The sequence below is a fragment of the Rana temporaria genome, chromosome 8 (assembly GCF_905171775.1).
Source record: "Rana temporaria chromosome 8, aRanTem1.1, whole genome shotgun sequence".
In the NCBI taxonomy this organism is placed as follows: domain Eukaryota; kingdom Metazoa; phylum Chordata; class Amphibia; order Anura; family Ranidae; genus Rana; species Rana temporaria.
In genome coordinates, this window is record NC_053496.1 from 136184523 (window position 1) to 136209217 (window position 24695).

The window sequence follows — 24695 nt, forward strand, 5'->3', positions numbered from 1 at the left end:
GAAGAAAAAATTCAATATCTCCGCCATCTCCCCATCCTTTGCAACCAGATTTCCTTCCTCATTCTTTATGGGGCCAATATGGCCTTTCCTCCCTTTTTTACTGTTTACATACTTAACCACTTAAGACCCGGACCTTTAAGCAGGTAAAGGACCTAGCCAGTTTTTGCGATTCGGCACTGCGTCGATTTAACTGACAATTGCACGGTCGTGCATTGTGGTTTCCAAACAATATTGGCGTCATTTTTTTCCCACAAATAGAGCTTTCTTTTGGTGGTATTTGATCACCTCTGCGGTTTTTATTTTTTGCACTATAAACAAAAATAGAGCGATAATTTTGAAAAAAAAATGTTTTTTTCTCAGTTTAGGCCGATACGTATTCTTCTACCTATTTTTGGTAAAACAAAATCACAATAAGTGTTTATCGATTGGTTTGCGCAAAATTTATAGCGTTTACAAAATAGGGGATAGTTTTATTGCATTTTTATTAATATTTTTTTTTTTTACTACTAATGGCGGCGATCAGCGATTTTTTTTTGTGACCGCGACATTATGGCGGACACATCGGACAATTTTGACACATTTTTGGGACCATTGTCATTTTCACAGCAAAAAATGGTATACAAATGCATTGTTTACAGTGAAAATGACAATTACAGTTTGGGGGTTAACCACTAGCGGGCGCTGAAGGGGTTACGTGTGACCTCATATGTGTTTCTAACTGTAGGGGGGCGGGGCTGGACGTGTGACATCATTGATCGTGTTTCCCTATATCAGGGAACAGACGATCAATGCCACTGCCACAACAAAGAACAGGGAAGGTGTGTTTACACACACCTCTCCCCGTTCTTCAGCTCCAGAGGACCAATCGCGGGACACCGGCGGTGATCGGGTCCGCTGGTGCGATCACAGAGCTTCGGACCGGGCTGGGCTTAAAGGGCCACGTACAGGTACGTGGATGTGCCCAGCCGTGAAATTCTGCCGACGTAAATCTGCGCGAAGGGGTCCTTAAGTGGTTAAAGAATTTCTTGAGATTTTTTTTGCATTCCTCCGCTATGTGTCTTTCATGTTCTATCTTAGCCACCCTAATTGCACCCTTACATTTCTTGTTGCATTCTTTATAAAGTCTGAATGCTGATGATGATGATCCCTCAACCTAATGCTGATGATGATCATTTAACAAGTGTTCATGCAATAAGTACTATATTAGGGAAGACTGAGACAGCTTCGGGTTCCACATTGGTAAACACATTAGAAGCATCAAGAATGCCAAAAAAGAAGAGAAAAAAAGAGAAAAAGGAAGATATGACATGTTGTCCATTTTCATGGGGGCAAGCCTGAGGGAATGAAAGTCAAGGGAATCTGCCATCACGCAGGGGTGATTTTAACACCATACTACTTCAAAAAGGATTTTTTTTTTGTATTCACCATAAAATCCTTGTCCATGGACGGATACAGCTCCTTATGTTAGTTATTTTAAAACATGTAACTTTAACAGAGTTGAACCCCTTACCCTGCAGCATAGTTCGTCAAAAAGCAGTACAAACTTAAAAAGGAGGGGTGGGTGCTGTGTCCGTCCATGGACGACAGAGAAAAGGATTTTACGGTGAGTACAAAAAATACTATTTTCTCTTATTGCCCATGGACGGACACAGCTCCTTAAATCTTGACATTTGGGATGTCCACAAGCAGTGTCAGAAAAACGAGGTGTGGGAACAGCAATCAAAAACAAGCTTCACCCCCAAACAAGCAAAGCTCCTCAACGGAGTTGCAAACTCAAACAGCCACCTGCAAAACCTTGCAGCCGAAGGTCACAGCCAATATAGGTCGCAACGCTGACCCCAGCATGGTGAACATGGAGCGGGTCACCGCTTCGGATCTCCTATAAGTAGGGTCCTTAAAGGCAGAGGAGAGTGGTTAACTTATTTAGCCGAGAGACCTGGGGGTCCACGACCGGAGGAGAGGCCCATTTTTTCAAAAGGCTCTCCTCAAAAGGATAATGGACCGCCATGCGCTGAGGGACCACAAAGGACTTCTGTGGCCTTTCCCATTCCTTATCTATGAACTTATCAAAGAAAGTAACATAAGAAAAAACTTTCACAGAGCGGTTAGATTTGTGTGACCCAAAGGAGACTGACCCCTCTGTGGAAGTCCCAGCTGCATCCTCCAGCTTGAGAGAGTCCCTCACAGCATCAATAAGTGCACTCACAAGTGCCCTGTCTTGCACTGACCCGGACGAGGGGTCCTCCTCACCAGGGAGGTCCTGGTCTGCATCCTCTGACATACCAGAACCGGGGTCCTGAGCCGCAGCCAGGCCTGAATCTGGGTCAGAACTTTTCCCAGAAGATGGCGGGGGAGGGGGCGCTTTTTACCCCCCTTACACCCGCACGCTGCATCTACCCTGGCAACAAATGATTCCAGGACTGCTGACAGCGCATCCATGGGAACTGCAGGTGCAGGGGCACAGTTTGCTGCCTCTGGCAATTTAGGGGAAGAAAGGCCATATACTGACTCCAATATCACCCACTGACAGCCCTCAGGGACTAAGTGAAAAACACTTAAGAAGTCCACCCTCCTTGCTGCACCGACCGGTGGGGGGTTACCCAGGTGACTCGCCACCCAGAGGGAGACCGCTCAGCACCGCTGCCTGCCTTCCTTGTATACACAGCGTGTGTGCAAGGTAAAAATTGAGGAGAATGAGCTGTGCTTTGTTCAGAAAGCCAGTGCTAGAGGCCAAAACCCACTCCAAATGGCCACCAGAAGCCTCAGATAAAAGGGCGTGGACCACAAGAAAATATCCACCCGCGATACCTACCTGTGCCACAGCGCGGCCACGACAAAATGGCCACCAATGGAAATTTTCAATAGAGAAAGCAGGCACAGTAAAAATGGCGTCAGCGCTGCAAAAAAAAGGCGCCCAAGCCCCGAGATGTGGATGAGAAGGCCGTGCAGAGACTTCCCAGGAGACAGACCCCTTCACAGAAAGCGGACCCCAGCGCCCCACAGGGACCCGGAGCCCCCCCACAGGTACACCCCGGTCGCAGTGGGCCCTAGGGCAGGAGGGGAAAGGGCGACAGAGCAGGAAAAGGGAGGACAGGAGAACCCCATTATCCCGGGAATGCCCAGCTGTTCCATCCTGCCGAGGCAGGAGGAACCGTACTTAGTCATCCTTGCGAGGACTTGCTGGCATGTCCCTGACAGACCCACAACCGATGGTACGGAGTAGCTGTCGGCCGGACCAATGTGAGTGAGACAACAGCAGCCCAGTCATATGTGGACCCCGGAGCATATGCTCACCGGCCACCCCTGGAGCCATGGGGTATGTCGTGGCCAACTCAGCGCTCTGCTAGGGACTGCTCACGTTTGATGGCCGGACTGGGGGGACTACAAGGATTTATAATACCCAGCCGGCAGTTGATAGAAGAATCACAAAAATAAAATAAATACAATTAAAAATGTCTTCATGATACTCTGAACTCGAATCCACCCGCCGGGTAGGGGACTTGGAGAAGCCCGCATCTCAGCTCTATGGATCCCTGCTGGTTGCTGCCAGCCCCGAGCTGTCCTCCCTCCGCAGGAAATGGGTGGGGGACATACCGGGGCTGGATGAGGACGACTGGATGGAGATCTGGGACTTTCCCTTCTCCCCTCTGGTCTCAGCAAGGGTTAAATTAGTCCAATACAAAATTGTGCATAGGGCCCACTACACATCTCACAGGTTGCACCAGATGTTGCTGGCACATTCTCCAGCGTGCTGGCGTTGCTCCTGTCAACCGGGTGACTTTTTCCACATTTTTTGGGTCTGTCCGGCAATCAAACTTTTTTGGAAAGAAGTTCTCCAGGTGATTAATTCGGTCACTGGGACTTGAGTTCCCTATGATCCTAAATATTGTTTGTTGGGGCTGGTGGAACAAATGTCAGTGATGAGAGCCAGGAAGATACTCATATTCCTGTTACTATATTATGCTTGTAAGGCCATTACGAGGACCTGGAAACAATCGTCTCCCCCTTCTGTTAGATTCTGGAAAAGCCTAGTGAATGCTAGTTTGCCCCTTTATAGGGCACCTACTTGGGCAGGGGATGTCCACAAAAATTTGAGAAGGTATGGAACTGTTGGCTAGAGGATAACACCACGGCAACTGATCCAGTAGCAAATGCCTAGATTGACAATATGTCTGCAGTTTATTAGTTTATTGACACAACTATTCTCATGCTGCACTCTACCAATTTGAGCACAGATTATCCTGAAATTACCCTCTCCCCACATTGGTGATATAGTATAAGTTAAGATGTGTGTTGTGTCCTGTTGCGGCATGTTGTCGCAACAGAGGTACTTCCCTGGCATGGGCAAATGTTCGGCCCCTGCATGGGCTAGTCTCGTATGCCAATGTAAATTTCAATAAAAAAGATTTTGCAAAAAAAATTAAAATTTCTTAATGACTCTGGGCCCAAAGGGAGCCACATCCTTCTCCTTTGCTAGGCAGAAGAAAAACTGAGCCGCATGCTGCAGGGTGAGGGCTATGACCAGAGGGACCACCCCCTGGGTGGGGTTGTTCAACTCTGTTAAAGTTACATGTTTTAAGATAACTAACATGTTCTGCCTAGTCCTCTCCTTTGAACAGGAACATAACCCAAATGTCAAGATTTAAGGAGCTGTGTCCATCCATGGACGATAAGAGAAATTTTGATTTATAGGTTAAATACGCTCATTCCCTCAAGCTTAAACACTGAATGCAATTTTCAAGCTTTCAACGTATATGGTCGGGTGAAGGACCTATCAGGTCCCTAGTCTGTTTACAGCACTTGTTGATGGTTACCTAAACTCAAGCACTTTTCCCCAAACCTCTGGTAACATTTAGGTGTACACCTTCTGAAATCTCCACCCATGATTACAGAGCCCTATGCTATTATCAACTTACCATACTTTGACTGTAACAGAGGGCTTTACAGCGAGTGAAGATCCATCTGTTTCCTAGAAAATGGCATTTAATGTTTTCAGGGTCCTCTACCTGGTTTGAATACCAAGTCACACATCCATGCATCCTATTACGGGACTCCCTATTCCACAGCGAGTGAAGTGAGGTTGATACATTCTTCCGGTGCCCAGACATGGTCTATACACCAGCTGGACTTGAGCCACTACTAGTACATCATTTTTTAAATGTTGTTTACTTCATATACATATTCCATAAACCTGGATATGCATGTAATGTGTGTGTGCGCGCTACGTGCGATGCAGCTGCAATTACTATAGACAACGTTGTTATATAATAATAATAATAAAAATCCCATGTTTAAGCTGCATGGTCCTCTTGTAACTTCCTTTAAAAGGAGGCTCTTTACCCCAACTTTTGTTTTTGTTCTATGTCCTAACGAGTTACTTGGACTGCACATCTATAGGTGAGTCAGCAAACATTTGGGACGCTGCATTTGCTCATATACTGAGCTCTACAGTGTTTAGGCCCTAGTGAATTACTGGTACACAATTTCTGTGTTTAGGTGATGTATGCCACTGCTTTGGCATTGTCTGACTGGATTCTGGTACGATGACCTCACCGCTGAGAGGTCCAGCATTGAAGAAATAACTAAATTGCCTTGAGTTCCAGGCTGGCAATGCAAAGTTGAACTTCTCCTGCACCAAGAGGATACCCAGAACTCCTCTCAAGCCTGACAGGTGGCACCCATCATTAGAACTTTCCACATCTTTGGGGAAAAAGGGTTCCACAACTTCAGCGCTATTTTGTTATTCATGCCAGGGAGAGTCTGGCCTTGCAGGTCAGACACATTGGGGGTTATTTACGAAAGGAAAATCCACTTTGAACTGCAAGTGCACTTAAAAGTACAGTCGATTTAGATCAGAGGGGGACATGCAAGGAAAATAAAAAACAGTATTTTAGCTTGCACATGACTGGATGGTAAAATCAGCAGAGCTTCCCCTCATTTAAGATCTACCGCTCAGATTTACAGCGACTACACTTCCACGTGCACCTGCAGTGCACTTGTAGTGCAAAGTGGATTTGCCTTTCGTAAACAACCCCCATTGGGTAGTCTTAGATCTGAATCTGTTTATCCCACACAGCCAGAATGTTGAGTTGCAAAAATCTAGAGTGAAAGCAGGTGCATGTCAGTGCCCAAAGGAGGCAACCAGGAGGCCCAAGATCAGGCAGGTACAAATCAAGGGCGGAGTCTGTTACCAAAGGGTCCTGAACACACGAGCGGAGGGACAGAAGTTTGTCCTAGGCTAGAAACAACTTGGACCAATATCAGGCCCAGGCAGGGCCATCTTTAACCACTTGCTGACCGGGCCATAGTCAAAAGATGGTTACAGTGCGGCCGGCTAGTTCTGGGAGGGCGTCCAGGGACATCCCCCCGGAAGTGTCCGTGATGGCCGGGTCGTCTGGACCCGGAGCATCATGGTTTGTGTAAAGGGCCGATGACATGTGATTTCTCCCTAAGGAATGACAGAGTGATTACTTGTAAACAAGCTGGCGTCATGTCCAGATCAGCTCTTCCGCTCTCCTCACACCGATCAGTACGATGTGTGAGGAGGGGAGGGAGCCTGGTGCAGCAGCCCTTGTGGGCTGGATGTGAAGTGCTCACAGCGCTAATCTGTGCCTAATCAGCCTCATTTATTGCTCATCCCTGTCCAGCCGTGCTCATCCATAACCAGCTATGCTCATCCAAGCCACTATAGTGCCCATCAGTGCCTCACAAAAGTGTAATAGGTGGAAAACTAGATTTTAAATGTATGTCCCTAGAACATCTTATGGTGCTCCCTGCATTGTTGGGCCTCTGTATGTGGCCAAGCAGTGTAAAGGTCTCACACATGTGGTATCTCCATACTCAGGACTAGCAGAATATATTTTGGGGTCTCCTTTTTGCCATCTACATGCTACGTGTTAGAAATATCTTATACATGTAAAACATTGTGTAAACATTTTTTTTTTCTTTCCATGTTTTTCAAAAACAAGACATGTTCTAAAGACTCATTATGCCTCTCATAGTCCATTGGTTCTTCTTGCCATTAACTGCCTGCCCATGCGAGGTACCAGCAGACAGCTTATTGAGTGTTTGCAGGATCAAAGTTTTGCACCCGATAATCTGCTGAATAAATGCAAACTTTTATCTGCAAAAAGATGTGCATTTATTTATTTAAAGGTGAACTTATCCTTTCACCCTATGATATCCTCATTGTGTCAAAGAGGTATAAAATAAGCAGACTTCCCTCAAAGGGAATCCTTTCAAGTTTTTTTTGCATGGAAGTCTTTCCAACCAGCCTTTGAGGCAGAGGATTGTAAGGCCACAAGCAATAAGCTCCAGGTGGTGGATGATGGAGGGGTCCCCTAAAATGGAGCCATGGTCTCAGGCGGTGGCTATAAATGCAACCACAGTTTATAGAGTAGGACCTGACAGAGAAGAAAAGGCCTTAAAGAGGCCTTCCAACCTCTTGTCCACTGGGTCATTGAAAACAGGATCATCTTCCACAGGAATCTTCAAGGTCTTGTTAAGAAAGAAAATGGCTGGGTCAACCACAGGGATTGTCTGTTTCTGAAGGAAGCTCTCTTTAATAGAGTATGGCTGAGCAAAACACTTTGGTGGGACAAAACATTTTTCAGGGTGAGGCCAGTCACCTTACAAGACATGCTCTAAAAGGGAGTCAAACTGCAAAGCTCATAGCAGGTTTGGACAATTTTAGGGACACAAACCTGCTACGACCCCTTCAGATTCACTCGCCAAATACTTTAGGGTGTAAGCACACTAGGACAACTGTAACGCACCGCATAAGTATAGCAATAGTATCCTTTTAGGTTTTGGTGAGATTGCAGCAAGAAGGGTCTCATCCTGAAAAAAATCCTCAGAGGCGTGGGGGGGCGGCTTACTTGTAACCCTTGCCATCTATGGTCTCCAATATGAATTTGATTCTACCCGTAAAGTTAGACATGGTGGCTGAAAACTTTGACTGGTACAAAAAAGGGTGTGCACCCAAGGGAGCAGAAGAGTTCCAGACCGGAACAAACCAGAAAAACAAAACGGACTAGTACTTTTCAGAAAGAGACAAATTCCCTTGCTCTCCCAATCTGATGTGGAGTCTTGGCTGGCGTGGTTCTTTGATCTTGTGCCCATGATCTGCCATGTGTGGTGCTAGGGGACCCCAAAGCAGTTCTCACAACATTCACTGCTGCAAAGAGGGAAGGGTGCATCCTTCTCCATCAGGCACTGAAGACTTTTGGAATGCAGGAAGCATCCAAGAATCGCAGTGCTGTCTGTGATACAATAGTGTTGGAGAAAGGGAAAAGAAAGGCACTCTAAGTGCATTATGCAAAATTTAATAAAGTGGAAAAAAGGGTTAAAAGCACTTACAAGATCGTTGAGTGTTAAAAGACATGTTAAAAAACATGATAAAAATCAGGATTCCTCATCTGTGGCATGTGTCCATCCTCAGCATGGTGGTAGAGAGCAGCGTAGAGCAGTCCAGCAGCTGTAAAGAGTTGGAGAGCCAGGGTAACGCCCAATGGAACTTCCACTTCATGACCCTGACACATCATTTAAAAGTGTTGCAGCCTGTGCCGCCCTACACACCACCAGGGAATCGAGATGCTAGCATGCTGGGGACCAGAGAAAAACACAGATCCCACAATTTACCTTGGCAAAAGCCCTAATTATTCAAAAAAGGCTGTTAGGGACAAGCCCTATCCCGATTTTGCCCTCCTTGAAGAGGATAGGTCTCAACTGCTGTTGAACCATGGTCTTGGACTTGTACAACAGCCTGTGGCTTACTCAATGTACCACGTGCCAACATGAGAAAAAAACAGGATGCAAGAGCGGTAACTTGCATTTGTTATATTTGTACCCTTTATAATCACCTGGTAATGCTGTAACACTTTCTATCTCTTCATGTCTACAAACATGTTTCCATGTTTGTGCTTTTTCAGCTCACAGAAAGCAACAAGGACACTCATTCTTGGCAAAATCAACCTGTAATTTTTGTACTTTCTAAAAATATTGACATGAGAAAAGGAAACTAATGTAGCCACCACATCAAATGACTCAAACTGCAATTTATTACATTTTAGTTTTTTGGGTTTAGATATGCTTTAACACCTCACAATTCATGTAGCTTTGGTCAAAAGGAGGGCAAATCAAACGCCCTGTGTAATATTGCCACCATGAGGAACCAAATTGCTTCCTACACCAACATTGGGAGTCAGCTCAGTTCCCTGGATTAACCTATTAAACTCTGAGCCTTTAGTGCAGTGGTCTCCAAACTGCGGCCCTTTCTTGCTTTTATTGGCCCTTGAGGCAATATACCCCCAACTGTCAACAGTGGGGCATAGTTCCCGCCACTGATACCAATGATCGGGCAGTATTTCTCTAACTGATGCCACTGACTGGGCACTATTCCTCCCAGTGATAGCAATGATGGAGTGCTATTCATCACACTGCCACCAATGAGAGCACACTATTGCTCCCACTGATACCAATAGTGGCGCACTATTCCTCCCACTGGCCCCAATGACTGGGCACTATTGCTCCCACCGATACCAATGATGGGGTACAATTCCTCCCACTGATACAAACAATGGAGCAGTTGGTCATCTTTTGTTCTCCCCATACTGGCGGGCATGCGACTCCCCTGGCAGGGGCAGTTCTGCCCTGGAAGGCTGCCCCTTACTTGCAATGTTGTGGTTTTGGGCTCCCCCCCATTCGACTTAAACGTTGTGCTCCAGCGTGGTTCACGCATGTGCAGTGTGGGGAGTCTTACCCGGTGACGTCAGGCGTTGCCACGCCAGCGACTTCATGCTCCGTCGGCTCCTGGAGTCTTCCGGGTTGGGGAGCTCATAAGCAGGCTTCTGCCCACTTTTGAGCATTGAGGACGTTTTGGCCAGGGGGGGGGGGGGGGAGCCTTACTATACTACTACCAAGTATGTACTTAGCCTTATTATGGCCGCTTGCTGTTTTTTGTAACCGTAAGCATGTCATCGCTTACTGACACGCCATCTCTGCTCTGTTTTTTAGACTATACCATCATTTACCTTGGATGGACAGAGATGAGAGCAGTTGTACATCAACCAATGTGACTTTCTATCCCAGTTATATGAGAGAGGACCATTTCTGCTAGTCTCCTCTTCTCCCTTGGGGCTACAACATTACATCTTAGTGTGACATTTTAGGTATTTTTATTACTATGTGTCGGACATTGGTTTCTTTCCATCAACTGTTTACTCTCCCTGCTTATACCCCCCATCCCCTCCCTTCTCCCTCCCCATGTGCTTCTTTTTCTCCATTCCCCCCTCTTCCATTTTCTTCTCTCGCTATATATATATATATATATATATATTAGATCGATTTTCACCCGCACAAATCCCCCATGTCTGCCACGGGGGGAGCCCTTGGTGACTGATGTGTGTATCTGGTCATGCAGTCATTGGTAAGCAGTCATGCTTTGTTTTTGCTGCACTCACTGTATATGTTTGATGCATTATATGAGATACGTATATCCTTCATGATTGTTTGATTTATACAGTTTACTTTGTAGATTTATCCTCCTGAAGAAATGGTCCTTTGATCGCGATACTGTTGAGGATTGCATAAATCTGCGAACAGATCTAACCAGTAACCTGTTTGGAAGTCTACAAATATTTGACTACTGTATTGATCTTCCTTCATTTTTTTGATGTTGTGATACGTGATTTTATATGTAAAAAATATTTTATCCTAAAGTTGAACTCTATTTTTGGTACCAAGATAGTCCATTTTCCTTTTGAGGGCCAAGTAGGACAGCTTCAGCAACTGTCCCGATCTCCCTTATCGCTTGCATACATTTAATTTTGGATGATGGTACCTCTTATCCCTATCTTTAGCAAATGTTGCATTTGAGGCAAACTCACCATATTTATACAAAAATGGATCACTATTACTCCCCCTATTAATACCAATAATGGAGCATGGTTTACTCCTCCCACTGACACCAAGACATAGCCTGCTCCCACTGGCCTCTGTCCGGCCCCCTTGAAGTTTCAAGGACAGTAAAAACTTTTTTTTAGAAAGTTTGAAGTCCCCTGTTTTAGTACAACAACTGAGACACAATAAAAAAATAAATAAAATAATGCTGCAAATTGTGGAAAAGTCAAAGGGTATAAATACTTGTGCAGGACTTATAGCTGGCTACAACCAAGTACATATGTGAATATACTCTTCGTTAGAGAGATAGAATCCTCTATTACCACTTCGGACCACCCTTAGTCATAGTTACAAGCTGTGTTTCCAACAGGGACTGCATAAAGCCCCAGTAGCATTCCGCTGTTTATACTTACCGTGCAGACATCAATGCATTTTGCAACTGACAGATAAATGCTATTGAATATACACTGTATTAAGCAAATGGTTTAAAAAAAGAATACCAAGAAATCATTTCAACTTAATACATTTTATTTTTCACCAAAGCAGATTAAACAAAACAAAACAGTCATATTCTGCACCTCATTTTTTTTTTTATAAAACTCTGCAACGTGCAAAATCAACAAAAGTTTGCCTTGCTGGGCTTGCATTACAGAGGTAAGCCAAGTATATTGTAGAAGAGCACTGCTATATCCACTATAAAAGAGATGGTACTAGGGAAAAGTCAGAAGCAACTGCTTTTGTGTATCTTCACTTCCCATAGCACTTAGATCACCGGCTATGCATGATGGGAGACACGGATAAACTTATATGGCTCTGAAAAAGATGTTGATCCCCTTTTGGATTGTAAAACAGATGAAGCAGTGACAAAGCTACAATCATATGAGTATTATAAACATTCAGAGGCTGGCATGGCACAGCAATGCATTTGTAGTTTAAGGTCTAATAAAATAATTATGAACTCTGAAATATAAGAAAACTCAATGGAAAATATATTCCAGTCAAGCATAATACATCTTAAAAATCAAAATCAAAGAAAAAAAGTCCTAAAAGGATTGTTGTTTATAAAGCACATACGATTAAAAGGTATGGTTATATACACTGTATATGCTAGTCCATATGTTACAACCAGCAGAAAAAACAGGTCATTGTGGAAAGGTACAAAGCATTATTTCCCTTTTTTTTTTACACAAGTGTTTTTAACTTTGATAGCCCTACAAATGGTTGTATATAAAGGAATACAGTTTTGTCTCCGGCTTTGCTCCAGTTGTGTTCATGCACACCTCATTGTAATAATTCAACAGTAATTTGTAAACTTCACCTGCAAACAGAAAAAGTTACAAAGTTAAAGTTATCAAAATAATGGCGGTTTCAGCCCCTGTTCACAACGGTGCAATTTGTCATGCGATTTGACAGTTCCAAATCGCACAAGTCGCACCCCATTGTCGGCAATGCAACCGTTCATCGACTTCTGCTAAATGAAGTCGCAAGCTGCAATAAAATCGGCAGTGCAAATTGCACCGATGTGCAGCTTTGAAATTGCATTGAATTGAAGTAGCGCAATGTCAAAGCCGCACTGGTGTGAGCCAGGGCTTAATCCCAAAGGAAAAATATCAGTAACTTTTGTAGACTCCTACAGAGTAAAGAATAAAATACAGTTTACTCACCAACTGTTTTGTTCTGCTTAGAAAGGAAGGAGTACATCCTGTAAACATCATTCATTAACTCCTTGTCTCCAAAGGTGAAATACACAACATCTCGTCCAGTCTCTGAAGCTGCTAGAAGCTGTATTAAAGCTGCAAAGGAAGTATGAAACACATGAACAAGGCAGTAATCTTAATTTCTTGCACATAACACTTCTGGAATATGCAGTTCAGTTTTGGGCACCAGTTCACAAAAAGGATAAATCGGGGGAACTAGAGAAAGTGCAGAGAAGGGCAACCAAACTGATAAGAGGCATTGAAGAGCTCAGCTATGAGGAAAGATTACAACTGAATGTATTCTCTTGAGAAGAAGAGAAGAATAAGGGGGGATATGATCAACATGTACAAATATATAAGGGGTCCATATAGTGAACTTGGTGTAGAGTTATTCACTTTACGGTCAACACCGAGAACAAGGGGTCACTCTTTACGTCTAGAGGAAGAGAGATTCCATCTCCAAATACGGAAAGTTCGACTGACTTTTTCCATCAGAAATTTCGACCATGTGTATGCCCCATCAGAGTAATTCCATCGAAAATTTTGAAGAATTCCATCAGAGTAAGACATCTGCGCAAATATGGTGCGACAAAGTATTGCAACCATTTTATTCTCTAGGGTGTTGCAATAAAATATATATATATATATATATATATATATATATATATATATATATATATATATATATATATATATATAATGTTTGGGGGTTCTAATTAGAGGGAAGGAGATGGCAGTGAAAACACAAGGGAAGCTCCATTAGCATTGCTGGTTGTTTTGTCATGACAACGGGCCACCACAAGATAGTGGCAGATCACAGAAGGAAGCATAGGCCTGCAGAAGGCCGCGGCCTCAATTACCTCCCGGTGAGGCCCGACGCGATCACGCAGCGGGGGAGGTGGGGACGCACGGAGACATAGGATGCATCTTCCGTGCGCCCCCACCTCCCCCGCCGTGCGATCGCGTCGGGCGGTAATTGAGGCCGTGGCTTTCTGCAGGCCTATGCTTCCTTCCCCAGGCGCCAGATCGCTAATTCTAGTCGAAATTGCGACCTGGTGCCTGGATTTTTTTTAACCCTGCCCTATACCATTGTGAAAAAATCCTAAGTCTCTGTTCTTGTAAGCAAACAAGATGCCCCCATCTATTTGTACTGAGGTGATCATTTGGATCTATTTGCCACTTATAAATATCCCGCTCTAGGAGCTACAAAGAGCATACACATCGGAGACAGTAGCTGGATAGAATTTCAAAGAAAGAAAGAAAGGAAAAGGTCTCAGAACATGTTAATGTCATTTGTAAGATTCTGTTTGCTTTTAACATCTGAGATCAATGGATTTTACCAAACGAATACCACATACACTGTGTTGAGTTATTTTGAGGGGACAGCAAATTTACACTGTTATACAAGCTGCACACTCACTACTTTTACATTGTAGCAAAGTGTTGTCACATGAGGTATAATAAAATATTTACAAAAATGTGATATATATATATATATATATATATATATATATATATATATATATATATATATATAGATGCGCTACGCCGGCACAAAGATATGGCGATGTACCTGAATCTGGCCCTACAACTCTAGCTGAAATTTAATTCCAAAACTAAAAAAATGTTGTGCAAATTTGGTGCAATGAGCATTCTCCTATCAGAGGACTTAAAGTGGTTGTAAACTCTCTGGCGGAAGCTACACCTACAGGTAAGCCTAGATTAAGGCTTACCTGTAGGTGCTTGCAATATCTCCGATACCTACACGGTCTCGGAGATATTTGCAATTTCCCCCAGCGACGACTTCAATGGCTCATGCGCCATCTTGAAAGGGCACTCCGTGCCCTTACAAGCCGGGGTCATGCTGGGAAAAGTGGCTCCCACACGCATGCGCGGGAGTGATGTCACGCAACTCCGGCCAGTCAGAGAGCCGGAGTCCACGGCCCCTGGAAGAAGAGGGGTGAAGATGGATGCTCGCTGCCAGCGCGGAAGACGGGAACATTGCAGGCTTCTAATGCAGGTAAGTGTCACATAATGGGCTACTATGTGATGCATAGTAGCCCATTATGCTTTACCTTTGCAGGGAAAGATAGAGGAAGTAAACCCCATCAGGGTTTACTTCCTCTTTAAGCAAAAGCTTAACATAGACAAACAGAACCTCAAAGCAGAAAGTGTCGGCTATGTTGTCACCTCCGCTATATCCCAGCATTTTTAAAATCTACTACAGATTTACAAATTCCTCAAAAAAGAAACCACAACTTAGCGGTACCTTCTTTTAATTAAATACTTTAATAAGTTTACATAACCTTATAATTTTTTTTACTGCCACTATACCAAATTCAAGAAAAAATAAATAAATACACAAAACACACCTAAACTGAGAACAGCCTGTGCATTATGCTATAATATATCACAATCAAATTTCTAGCTTTCTTAAAACCTTTCCTGCGGATAAAACAATGAATCTCAAGGCCTATATGGGATCAGTAGCCAAAACCTGGTTTGTTCTGTCTACACTTCATTACTCTGAGCCACATTCAAAGAGATGTCATTGCATTTTATAATAATCTCTATACAACTTCTACCAGATGGCTTGTTGAACAGAATTTACCTGAAGGGCAAATCAATCATCAGTCTCTCTTCTCTTAACTGTGATTTACAGCCTTGTTTTGTACATGTTCTCAGGAAAATGGTGTCTGTCTGATATTTCACAATTTCTATTTCTACAGCAGTCTGCCATTAGTACAGTGGTGTTCCAGGAGTGCCACTTCAAGTATTAAGCTAGTATCATTTAAAATGTTATGTTATTTTCCAGATAATGAACATCACATGCAGTGTACAGCGCAGCTAAATCTTGGCATGCTGAAAATAGTATCAGGGATGATGTAAGTGCGCATGCACAGGTGTCATATTTATTCATTTTTTTTACAAGCACTTATATAGCACCAACAATTTACACAGCACTTAATATACAGTATATTCAACATGCCCACGAGTCCCTGCACCAAAGAGCTTACAATCTAAGAGCCAATTTAGACAGGAGTCAATTAACCTACCAGCATATATTATGAGTGCGAGAGGAAACAGTAGTACCCAGAGAAAACCCACACAGGCACAGGAAGAACATGCAAACTCTAGGCAGGTAGTGCCATGGTTGGGATTGAAACCGACTCCGGTGCCGCCAGAAGAGGTTGGCCACAGGACCCAAAAGACGAGGCGAGAGAGAAAGAATCACATAGAGCAACCACCGGAGCCCTTAAAGCGGATGTTCCGCCAAAAAAAAAATATTAAAAGCCAGTAGCTACAAATACTGCAGCTGCTGACTTTTAATATTAGGACACTTACCTATCCTGGAGTCCAGCGGCGTCCGCAGCAGAGGACGAGCGATCGCTCGTCACCCTGCTGCTCCCCCCTCCATCCACGCTGAGGGAACCAGGAAGTGAAGCGCTCCAGCTTCACTGCCCGGTTCCCTATGGCGCATGCGCGAGTCGCGCTGCGCCCGCCGATTGGCTCCCGCTGTGTGCTGGGAGCCGAGTGTTCCCAGCACACAACGGGGGGGGGGGCGACGGGATGTGACGCAATGCCCGTCTTTTGCCCGTGAATGCCGGGCCGGAAGTGGGTGCAAATACCTGTCTTTAGACAGTTATCTGCACCCCCCCTCCCCCCTGAAAAGTGTCAAATGTGACACCGGAGGGGGGAGGGTGCCGATCAGCGTGACTTCACTTTAGGGTGGAGAACCGCTTTAACTATCACCTCTGGAGTCAACCCTGCCATTATTACCCACTGTTACTGTGATCTGCTGTTCTCTCTATCTTTTAAAAAAAAGTTGGTTTATTAAGCTTTAGGCCCCTTTCCCTTTTACACGGGCACCTCTGCAATGCAGAACCCGCTTGGTCAGCAGGGGATCTGACACAGACATAGTCCCTCTCTCCTCTTATCATATATGATGTTTGGGGGTTCTAAGTAATCTTCCAGCAAAAAAAAAAAAAACAACACACTTATTTTTACGTCTGAGAAAAGGGTCAGAATTGGCCAGGTAGGCAAATGGTTAAAGCTCAGTAAATTCATGAAACACTTAAAATTTCACATATGGTCAAAAACAGTGCTCTGGTAGGTGGTTCTCAACCCTTCTAGTGCTGTGTCCCCTTAATAACATTTCCCAAGTTTTGGGGAGCCCCAACAGTAAAATTATTGTCATAGCGTGGGTTGTCAGCACCCAATGCAATACAAGTAATTTGCACCCCTAGCCCACAGACATTTAGTGCTCCGAGTCCCTTCTACTCATACAGTATTAAAACCCCTTATGGTACATTTTAGGATGTACCACTCTCTCTTTGTTCTTCTTTCTTTCCCCTTTTATCTCGATCCAAATTTCTTGTTTTTATTTCCCCATCCCTCTCTCTAGCCATCTTTCTTGTTCTTTCTCTCCCCTTTTATTTGTTCCTCCCCCTCTTTTTCTCTCTCTTCTATGTATTCTCAAAAATGTTTTCCCTCCTCTTACTCCTTAGTTGGGGGGATGAGTTGCAATGCTGGCGGGTAGTTGGGATGAGTGGGAGTTCTGATCAGCCAACTTAGGTGCTCTTGATCAAGGTCATCTGCTGATATGAGAACTGTAGTGGAATCCTACTTACCTAGGTGGATGCACCATCGGCCCCTGCCAGCTTTAACACTCAGAACCAAGCGTTCAAAGACCGCTGATCTCTCAGTTCTCAGAGCTCCGTGAGCAGAGAGCTGGTGACTGTTGGTCACTGCTGTCTGTTCTGCCCCCTCCCCATGCTCACTGGGGCGCTGAACTGTGGAGGGGGCAGGAGCAGTTAGCTCAGGGTATAGGGTTCCAAGTGGTTCCCGACCATATGGTTGTGATCTTTTCCCAGCCTGGATCAGCTCTGTGATGTCAGCTGCTCAAAACAAGTCACAGGAATGCAGAACGGACTGCGATCCACAGGAGAAGTTCAGCCCAACGAGCTTTGGCCGTACTTTTCCTTTAACTACAAGCCTGGAGCCTCTGCCGAGTTGCTGAGCTGTGAAAATACAGGTGGAGACATGGACTTTGCTTTGAAACTGCTATTTTTGTGTTTCATCCAATTGTATTTGGCAGAATAGAAATAAGGTTTTCAAAACATTAACAAATACAGAGTGTATTTAAGTCAAGCTGGCATTTCTTTACATGTGTATGAAAAAAAATAACCAATTTTCTTTTTAGTATAATTACTTTTGATATAATTCAAGTTAAAGACCAGTACAGTTCACTCCACACATTGCATTTGTGTATGCTGAAAGAAAGCAGGATATAGTCTATTTTTTTGCGCTGTACATTCTGACAAGTCGTAATGCTTTGCAGCACATAGAAATAAAGTGGTTGCAAACCTCTGACATGAAATGTGAACAAAGCACAGCCATCTGTGCACTTGCCTGTTCCCCAAAACCACCGAGTGTGATTTCACTCTGCTGCCTCATTTCTCAGCTATATTAATAAGTCACTGTGAAAGGTTTTTCTGACACAAAGAGAAAAAAAAGTGATGGGGAGGGAGCTCCAGCACACAGCCTGTGACTGATATCCTTAGCTCTGCAAGTTCCCCAATGTACTGTGAGGATGGGGTGTGTCCCTGACATCAAGTCAGGGCTCAGAGCTGTCCTCGCTGAGATCTGCAATGTGAGATTTCAGATCACCACCCCCTGTTTTTAATAGAGGAAAGATCCTGTGTAAAACTATGGACTTTGAACTGATGCAGTGGACAGATGGCTGTAGATAAACAGGTGCAACGCATGTTAGTCACTTCACTAGATATACGCGAGAGGCACCCCAGCACACTTGTCTGCAATGTTTCTCAAGCAGCATAAAATGTTTCCATCTAAAAAATATATACAATCAATATTTGTAACAAGAAATGCACATAATCCTCATTATACAAGTCTTATCAAACATTCTTATTATCTCACTTCCTGTTTAGAAATGAAGACAGGAAATTATAAAAAGTTGGGGGCAAACCCTCTCTCTGACCTTCCTTGAGATAGAATATGGAGACAAAAATATGGAGGTTGGACTCTTTGTTGAGCAACCCAAGCAATCTAAACTCCCTTCAACATACCTGGACAGAGTACTCTGCTATTAATGGAACCCCAGGGGTGTCTCCCCTATTACAGTGGGAGGGGCATAAATGTGTGGCATGGGGAGCTCATCTAGCAATGGAAGCAAAACATAAAAGGGAGCATCAGGCTACTCTCCTCAAACTCACTAACCGCACAGCTGCCCTGGGAACATACCACAAAAGATCACAGGCTCAAGCAACCCATCAGGAATTACAATAATGTTAGAGGAACTGGATAAGAGAACTCATTGATGCCGCATGTTTCTTTAGAAACTGTTCAACGAACATAGAAATTAAAGTGGGGAATGCCTGGCTAGGATGATGCAAGTTAAGAAAGCAGCAGCGGCAATTCACCACATCCGACACAAGGAGGGTCCACGCCATGCTAAAGATTAGGCGATGGAGGAACTGCTCTCTGAGCTTGCACCATCCTAGCCAGGAATTCCCCACTTTAATTTCTATGTTCGTTGAACAGTTTCTGGGGGAACATGCGGCATCATTGAGTTCTCTTGTCCAGTTCCTCTTACATTATTGTAATTTCTGATGGGTTGCTTGTGCTCTTTTGTAGTGTGTTCCCAGGGCAACTATGTGGTTAGTGTCCTACCACAGCCATATTTATAACCTAAGTCCACAACAGAATATCCATCACGCAGACCATCATTGAGATAACCAGGTTCGGGAGTTTCTAGACCAATACTGCTCAAAGCCCTTATCTGCTCTGAAGGCCAGGAAATCAGAGGCCCCACTCTCTCTAGAGGAATTCACCCTGGCACTGAAACAGATCAAGCCCAGAGAGTCCAGGGCCGGACAGACTAATGGCTTAAAAGGGGTTGTAAAGGTTTGCTTTTTTATTTTCTAAATAGGTTCCTTAAGGGCCCTTTCACACTTATACAACTTGTCTCACGATTTTGGACTGCAAAATCGTATGACAAGTCATTGTCCATTATTTTCAATGACTACCATTCATACTGGCACGACTTTAAGTAGTGCCGACTTCAAAGTAGTCCTTGCACTACTTTGGTCCGATTTTGATGCCACTTACACAGGCATTCATTGAAATTGCGGTAAAATCGTGCGACTTTGAAGTCGTACAAGTGTGAAAGGAGCCTTAAGCTAGTGCATTGTTGGTTCACTTTTCCTTTGATTTCCCTTCTAAAATGTTTATTGCTGTGAAAATGACAATGGTCCCAAAAATGTGTCAAAATTGTCCGAAGTGTCCGCCATAATGTCGCAGTCACGAAAAAAATCACTGATCGCCGCCATTAGTAGTAAAAAAAAAAATGCACTAAAACTATCCCCTATTTTGTAAACGCTATACATTTTGCGCAAACCAATCGATAAACGCTTATTGCGATTTTTTTTTACCAAAAATAGGTAGAAGAATACGTATCGGCCTAAACTGAGAAAAAAAAAATTTATATATGTTTTTGGGGGATATTTATTATAGCAAAAAGTAAAAAATATTGCATTTTTTTCAAAATTGTCGCTCTATTTTTGTTTATAGCGCAAAAAATAAAAACCGCAGAGGTGATCAAATACCACCAAAAGAAATCTCTATTTGTGGGAAAAAAAGGACGTCAATTTTGTTTGGGAGCCACGTCGCACGACCGCGCAATTGTCTGTTAAAGTGACGCAGTGCCGAATCGCAAAACCTGGCCCGGGCTTTTAGCTCCATTTTGGTCCAGGGCTTAAGTGGTTAATACTTTGCACATTCCAACAGCATGTAGCTGCTCTTGATTGAGATAAATAACCCCTCATCATCCAGAAGACTGATATGTAATGATCAATTAAAGAGTTGTTCAAAGTCAACATTTAATCAAGCTATTCATTTAGCCCGGCATCATTGCCTTCATTTGTAATCCCAATTATAATGAACTGCAAATGCATGGGCGTAAGACCCTTGCCAGAATTTATCTTGATCATTTTACAATATGTGAAGTTTTTTTTTTTTTTTTTAACTATGAAAGACATTCATAAAATATAGTTTACCATTAAGCGCTACACAGAAACATACATTACGCTAAACTGCAGTATTTCTGCACCCACAGGTGTCAAAAGTGTTTGTGTATAGCTGCAGGCATCCGCTTGTGTAAATCAATCAAGAGAGGCTGACAGACACTGCGGCTGCATAAATACAACCTCACGTCTGTATGGTTACATGCATTTAGGGACAGATGAGTGGGCAAGATGTAAACTGTCTGCATCCAGGGCCACAAAAACGATCACGGCTTCCCATCCTTCCTATGCACACGTTTGCAACCTTTGTATCTGCTTCTATTTCAGAAAGAAAATGATTACACTTGCTTCACCACACATTAAAGCGCCTACCACTTCAACATGCTTTTTTGATGGGCTTTTGATGCTTCCGTGGTGCCTCAATGGTCCTTTTTTTAATCTTTAATGAAGCTTGGCAGATGCCCTGTGTGTTGATATCCAATACCTACATTTTCTCCACAACTGCAGCAAAAGCTGAAATAAAGCCTCTCAAAAGCTTCAAGCGAGCCTGGTGACACTCTACTGATAATGATGAGCCGATAGCCTTCTCAAAGGTCCCAAGGGTACAGCTGTAGGCATCTGTGGCGGAAGGGGCCACCTGAGTCTCTCCCCTAAACCCTACAGCTTCATACTTAGTAGCAAATGTTTTGCGAAGGGGTCAAATACTTATTTCACTCATTAAAATGCAAACCAATTTATAACTTTTTTGAAATGCGGTTTTCTGGATATTTTAGTTGTTATTCTGTCTCTCACTGTTAAAATAAACCTACCATTTAATTTATAGACTGATCATTTCTTTGTCAGTGGGCAAACGTACAACATCAGCAGAGGATCAAATACTTTTTTCCACATTGCTACCTACTGCTGCGGTCTTGTCAGTGACAGCAGTGGGTGGAAAAAAAAAAAAGATACTGTGATCGCAGTGGGATGCCGGTGGGGAGGGGAGAGATGCCAACAGCACAGCTGCCTCTCCTCCGGGTATCCCACTGCTCTCAGCGCCAAAGATGGAGATCTTGGGCGACAGCTGCTACGCTAATGTGCACGGCATGATTAGGGTGTGCACAAGCATACACTGCACGCAGGCCTATGGCCTGCTCTTTCCAGACCCAACAGTTGTCCGCACTGCCCGTCTCCTGCATTTTTCTTTGGGGAAGTGGCTTTTTTGCAGGGCAGCTCAACAGAACAAACTGGCTTAGACAGCCTCCTGATCTCAGACTGATGTCTAAATTCCTTAATTTGTGCCCAAGCACCATCACCACATCTGCATAAATTTGCATACAGACAGATAGGGCAGCAACCCAGCTTCCAAAAAGCACCATGAAAAAACAATGCCAAGTATTGCACTGAACCAAGCCAGAATTTTTTTTAAAACCATTTACTAAAAATAAAACACTGTTACTAACCAAAGACAGTTGGCTTCCATTGAACGGCTGCTACTCAAACTATGCACTTTTGTCCACTGAAATTCTATCCTGATGTACTTACAATGAGCAAACGCCACAAAAAAACTTCTGATGGTTACAAGAAGAACAAAGCTCGGGCAGTTAACTAAAAGATCATGAAAGGAAAGTTGATGCCTCTTGATTTTCAAACCACCCAGTCATCACTCTATTTTCACAGCCTATCTGATCAATAAAAAAACAATATAACCAGATTAATGTCTATCAACCATGGTGACTAATTGACATTCTGGGATTTAAATCATTATTCCTGTAAGACACTGAATTTATCACTCAAAATTATTTATTTCCCACCTGCACTCATATGCCTTGACCTTATTAAGCACTCAATCTTTAACAGATTGACTCCTAAATATGTCCAAGATTACCATTTACTACCTAAACCGGAATAAGTAAATTCAAGTCCAAATGCAAGTTTTTTGGACATTTACAGCGGCTGTTTTTTTTTTACAGTCAATAAACTCCCTGTTTTCAGCTGTAAAAGCGCTCGGACGTCAAAAAACGCTCAAAAACGAGGCTCACCAGCGTTTTTGGAAGTTTATGATCCATAAAAAAAAAAAAAGCTGAAAAGTGCCAACGCAGAAAAATGCTATTGCAAAAATGATGAAAAACTCACGGCAAAGTTACTGCTGTTTTTTTTCAGTGTGCATGAGGCCTAAAACAGACCTTGCAGTACAAAGTAAGGTCCACAGCCGGTGACAGATCATTTGACGTCCACCCAGGAGGGACGAGAGGCCGGCCTCTGTGTCATTGTGCCATAGGCTGAACGGCAACTAATAGCCTGCAGAACCTGTCCGGTTCCGTGGTCATGTCGACAGCCCAGAGTTCAGGAGGTAGAGTCCTGACATCACAGGACTTCTCTTCAAGCTGAGGCACAACAATGGAAATCACATTATACTATACGTGCCCCTTCACGTAAATGCAACATGGTGCAGTGCAATTTTTGAAAATTAGCATGTACTTCTTTTGGTGCAGCATAATGCTATTTTAGTCCCATAGATTTCCATGGGAGTGCATGCACATGCATTTTTGGTAGGGTTTTTCCCCCTCCTACAAAAAAAGTATGAAAACACATCAAAAACGTACAAAAAATTGCTTCAAACGTGCACTAAAAAAAACACATGACTATGCAGTAGCAGTAGTGTAAACCTAGGCTATGAGTAAGGCAAGTAAAACAGGAAATACTGTTTAAACCACCTTGACTATGCAACTGAAAGAAATAAAAGCTTGTGGTCATTTTGTCATTTTTCAGCTCCCAAATTCGGAGTGTTCCCATTATGCACATACTGATGTTACTGCACACTGCAGCTCAGGCACAGTCCCATCCAGTCACCTTTTAATCTCGGATCCCCACCGAAAGCTCCACATCCCCAGTTGCCAGTTGCTACTGCCGATAGGTTTTTAGGTTCAATTCCTTCTCTGTAAAACCCGCAATAAGCCTAAGAAAGAAAAAAAATCACCAGTTGTATTAAACAAATAAGAGTTTACACTACAAAAGCTTATACATTGTTTATTCTGATGTATTCAATTAAATACTGCAATCCATGGAGTCATACGAGATGAATGTACTGTGTACAATGTGTACTGTATGCAATAGACAAAGTACATTCATGAAATGCACTAATTGACATAGACATTTACAATCAGGTTAGCCAAAAACATTCCTTTTCATGCCATTTGTGTGTTCTCTAAATACCTGTTTAAAGGAAACATTATAGAAACAAGGCAGCTGTCATTGCAGACCTTTACCTCTGAAAATGCTAGTCGCTTGGCTGCCATGCTTACCTTCTTGGTTTAGTACATTGCTTCTAACCTAATGCAGATTTGCAAACTTCTTTTTCTGATCTGTATAATTCTTCTCGGTCAGTGACTGTATTGAAGCCAGCGATGAGCATAAAAGTTGGGAACCAACGTTTCCTGAAGGGGGTCAGCAGTGGTAGGTCTCTACGTTAGTCTGACAGCGGTGTTTACATTTATTGTAACATGACGCTATCAGTTATTATATGCAATTATTTTTCATTATAAAATTCCTTTTGTCCCCCAACTGTTGGTATGCCAGCATTGGCTTGTGAATTGGGAAACGGGGCAGCACAAAAGGTGAATTGCACAAAAACCGCATCAACTATATTGTTTCATATTACCCGAACTGGCAGTGGTATGGCCAGGTAATTAACATTGGTTATAAATTAATAATAAATAGGCATGTTTCACATAACTATTTCAATTAAAGAATCTTATCTGAAAATTTGCATTTTGATCAATAAAATATTTTAATCAAAGATGTGGACTTTCCAATCAAGTTGCCATTTGATTTTTCTTAAAGTGGATGTAAACCCTCAATACACCCAGTGAAGTGAACAGCCTCACGGGATGAACCAAATCTCCCTACATAAGTTTTACATGTATATCTGCTGTCTTCACATTTATATGCCGTTTAGAAAGTTTAGATTGTGTTAGGAAATGTTCTCTCCCTGTTTAACACAAAGTGTGATGTCTGGGCATACAGCCAAGATAGCTGATTGGAAGAAAAGGCACACACCCCCTCTCATCATAGG

The 24695-nt window shown here is 43.2% G+C and overlaps 1 protein-coding gene across 4 annotated transcripts in view; it reads right to left on the bottom strand.

Moving 5' to 3' along the window:
* Positions 1 to 11481: 11481 nt before the first annotated feature.
* Positions 11482 to 24695, bottom strand: part of PARG (poly(ADP-ribose) glycohydrolase) — a 237107-nt gene continuing 223893 nt past the window's right edge. For all 4 annotated transcript variants that reach the window (XM_040320736.1, XM_040320739.1, XM_040320737.1 and 1 more), the window contains 3 exons: positions 23474 to 23579; positions 12564 to 12692; positions 11482 to 12217 (listed from right to left, as the gene is read on the bottom strand). In XM_040320736.1, coding sequence (XP_040176670.1) covers positions 12111 to 12217; positions 12564 to 12692; positions 23474 to 23579 — 342 coding nt within the window. In that variant the 3' untranslated portion in view covers positions 11482 to 12110. The remainder of the gene's footprint in view (positions 12218 to 12563; positions 12693 to 23473; positions 23580 to 24695) is intronic.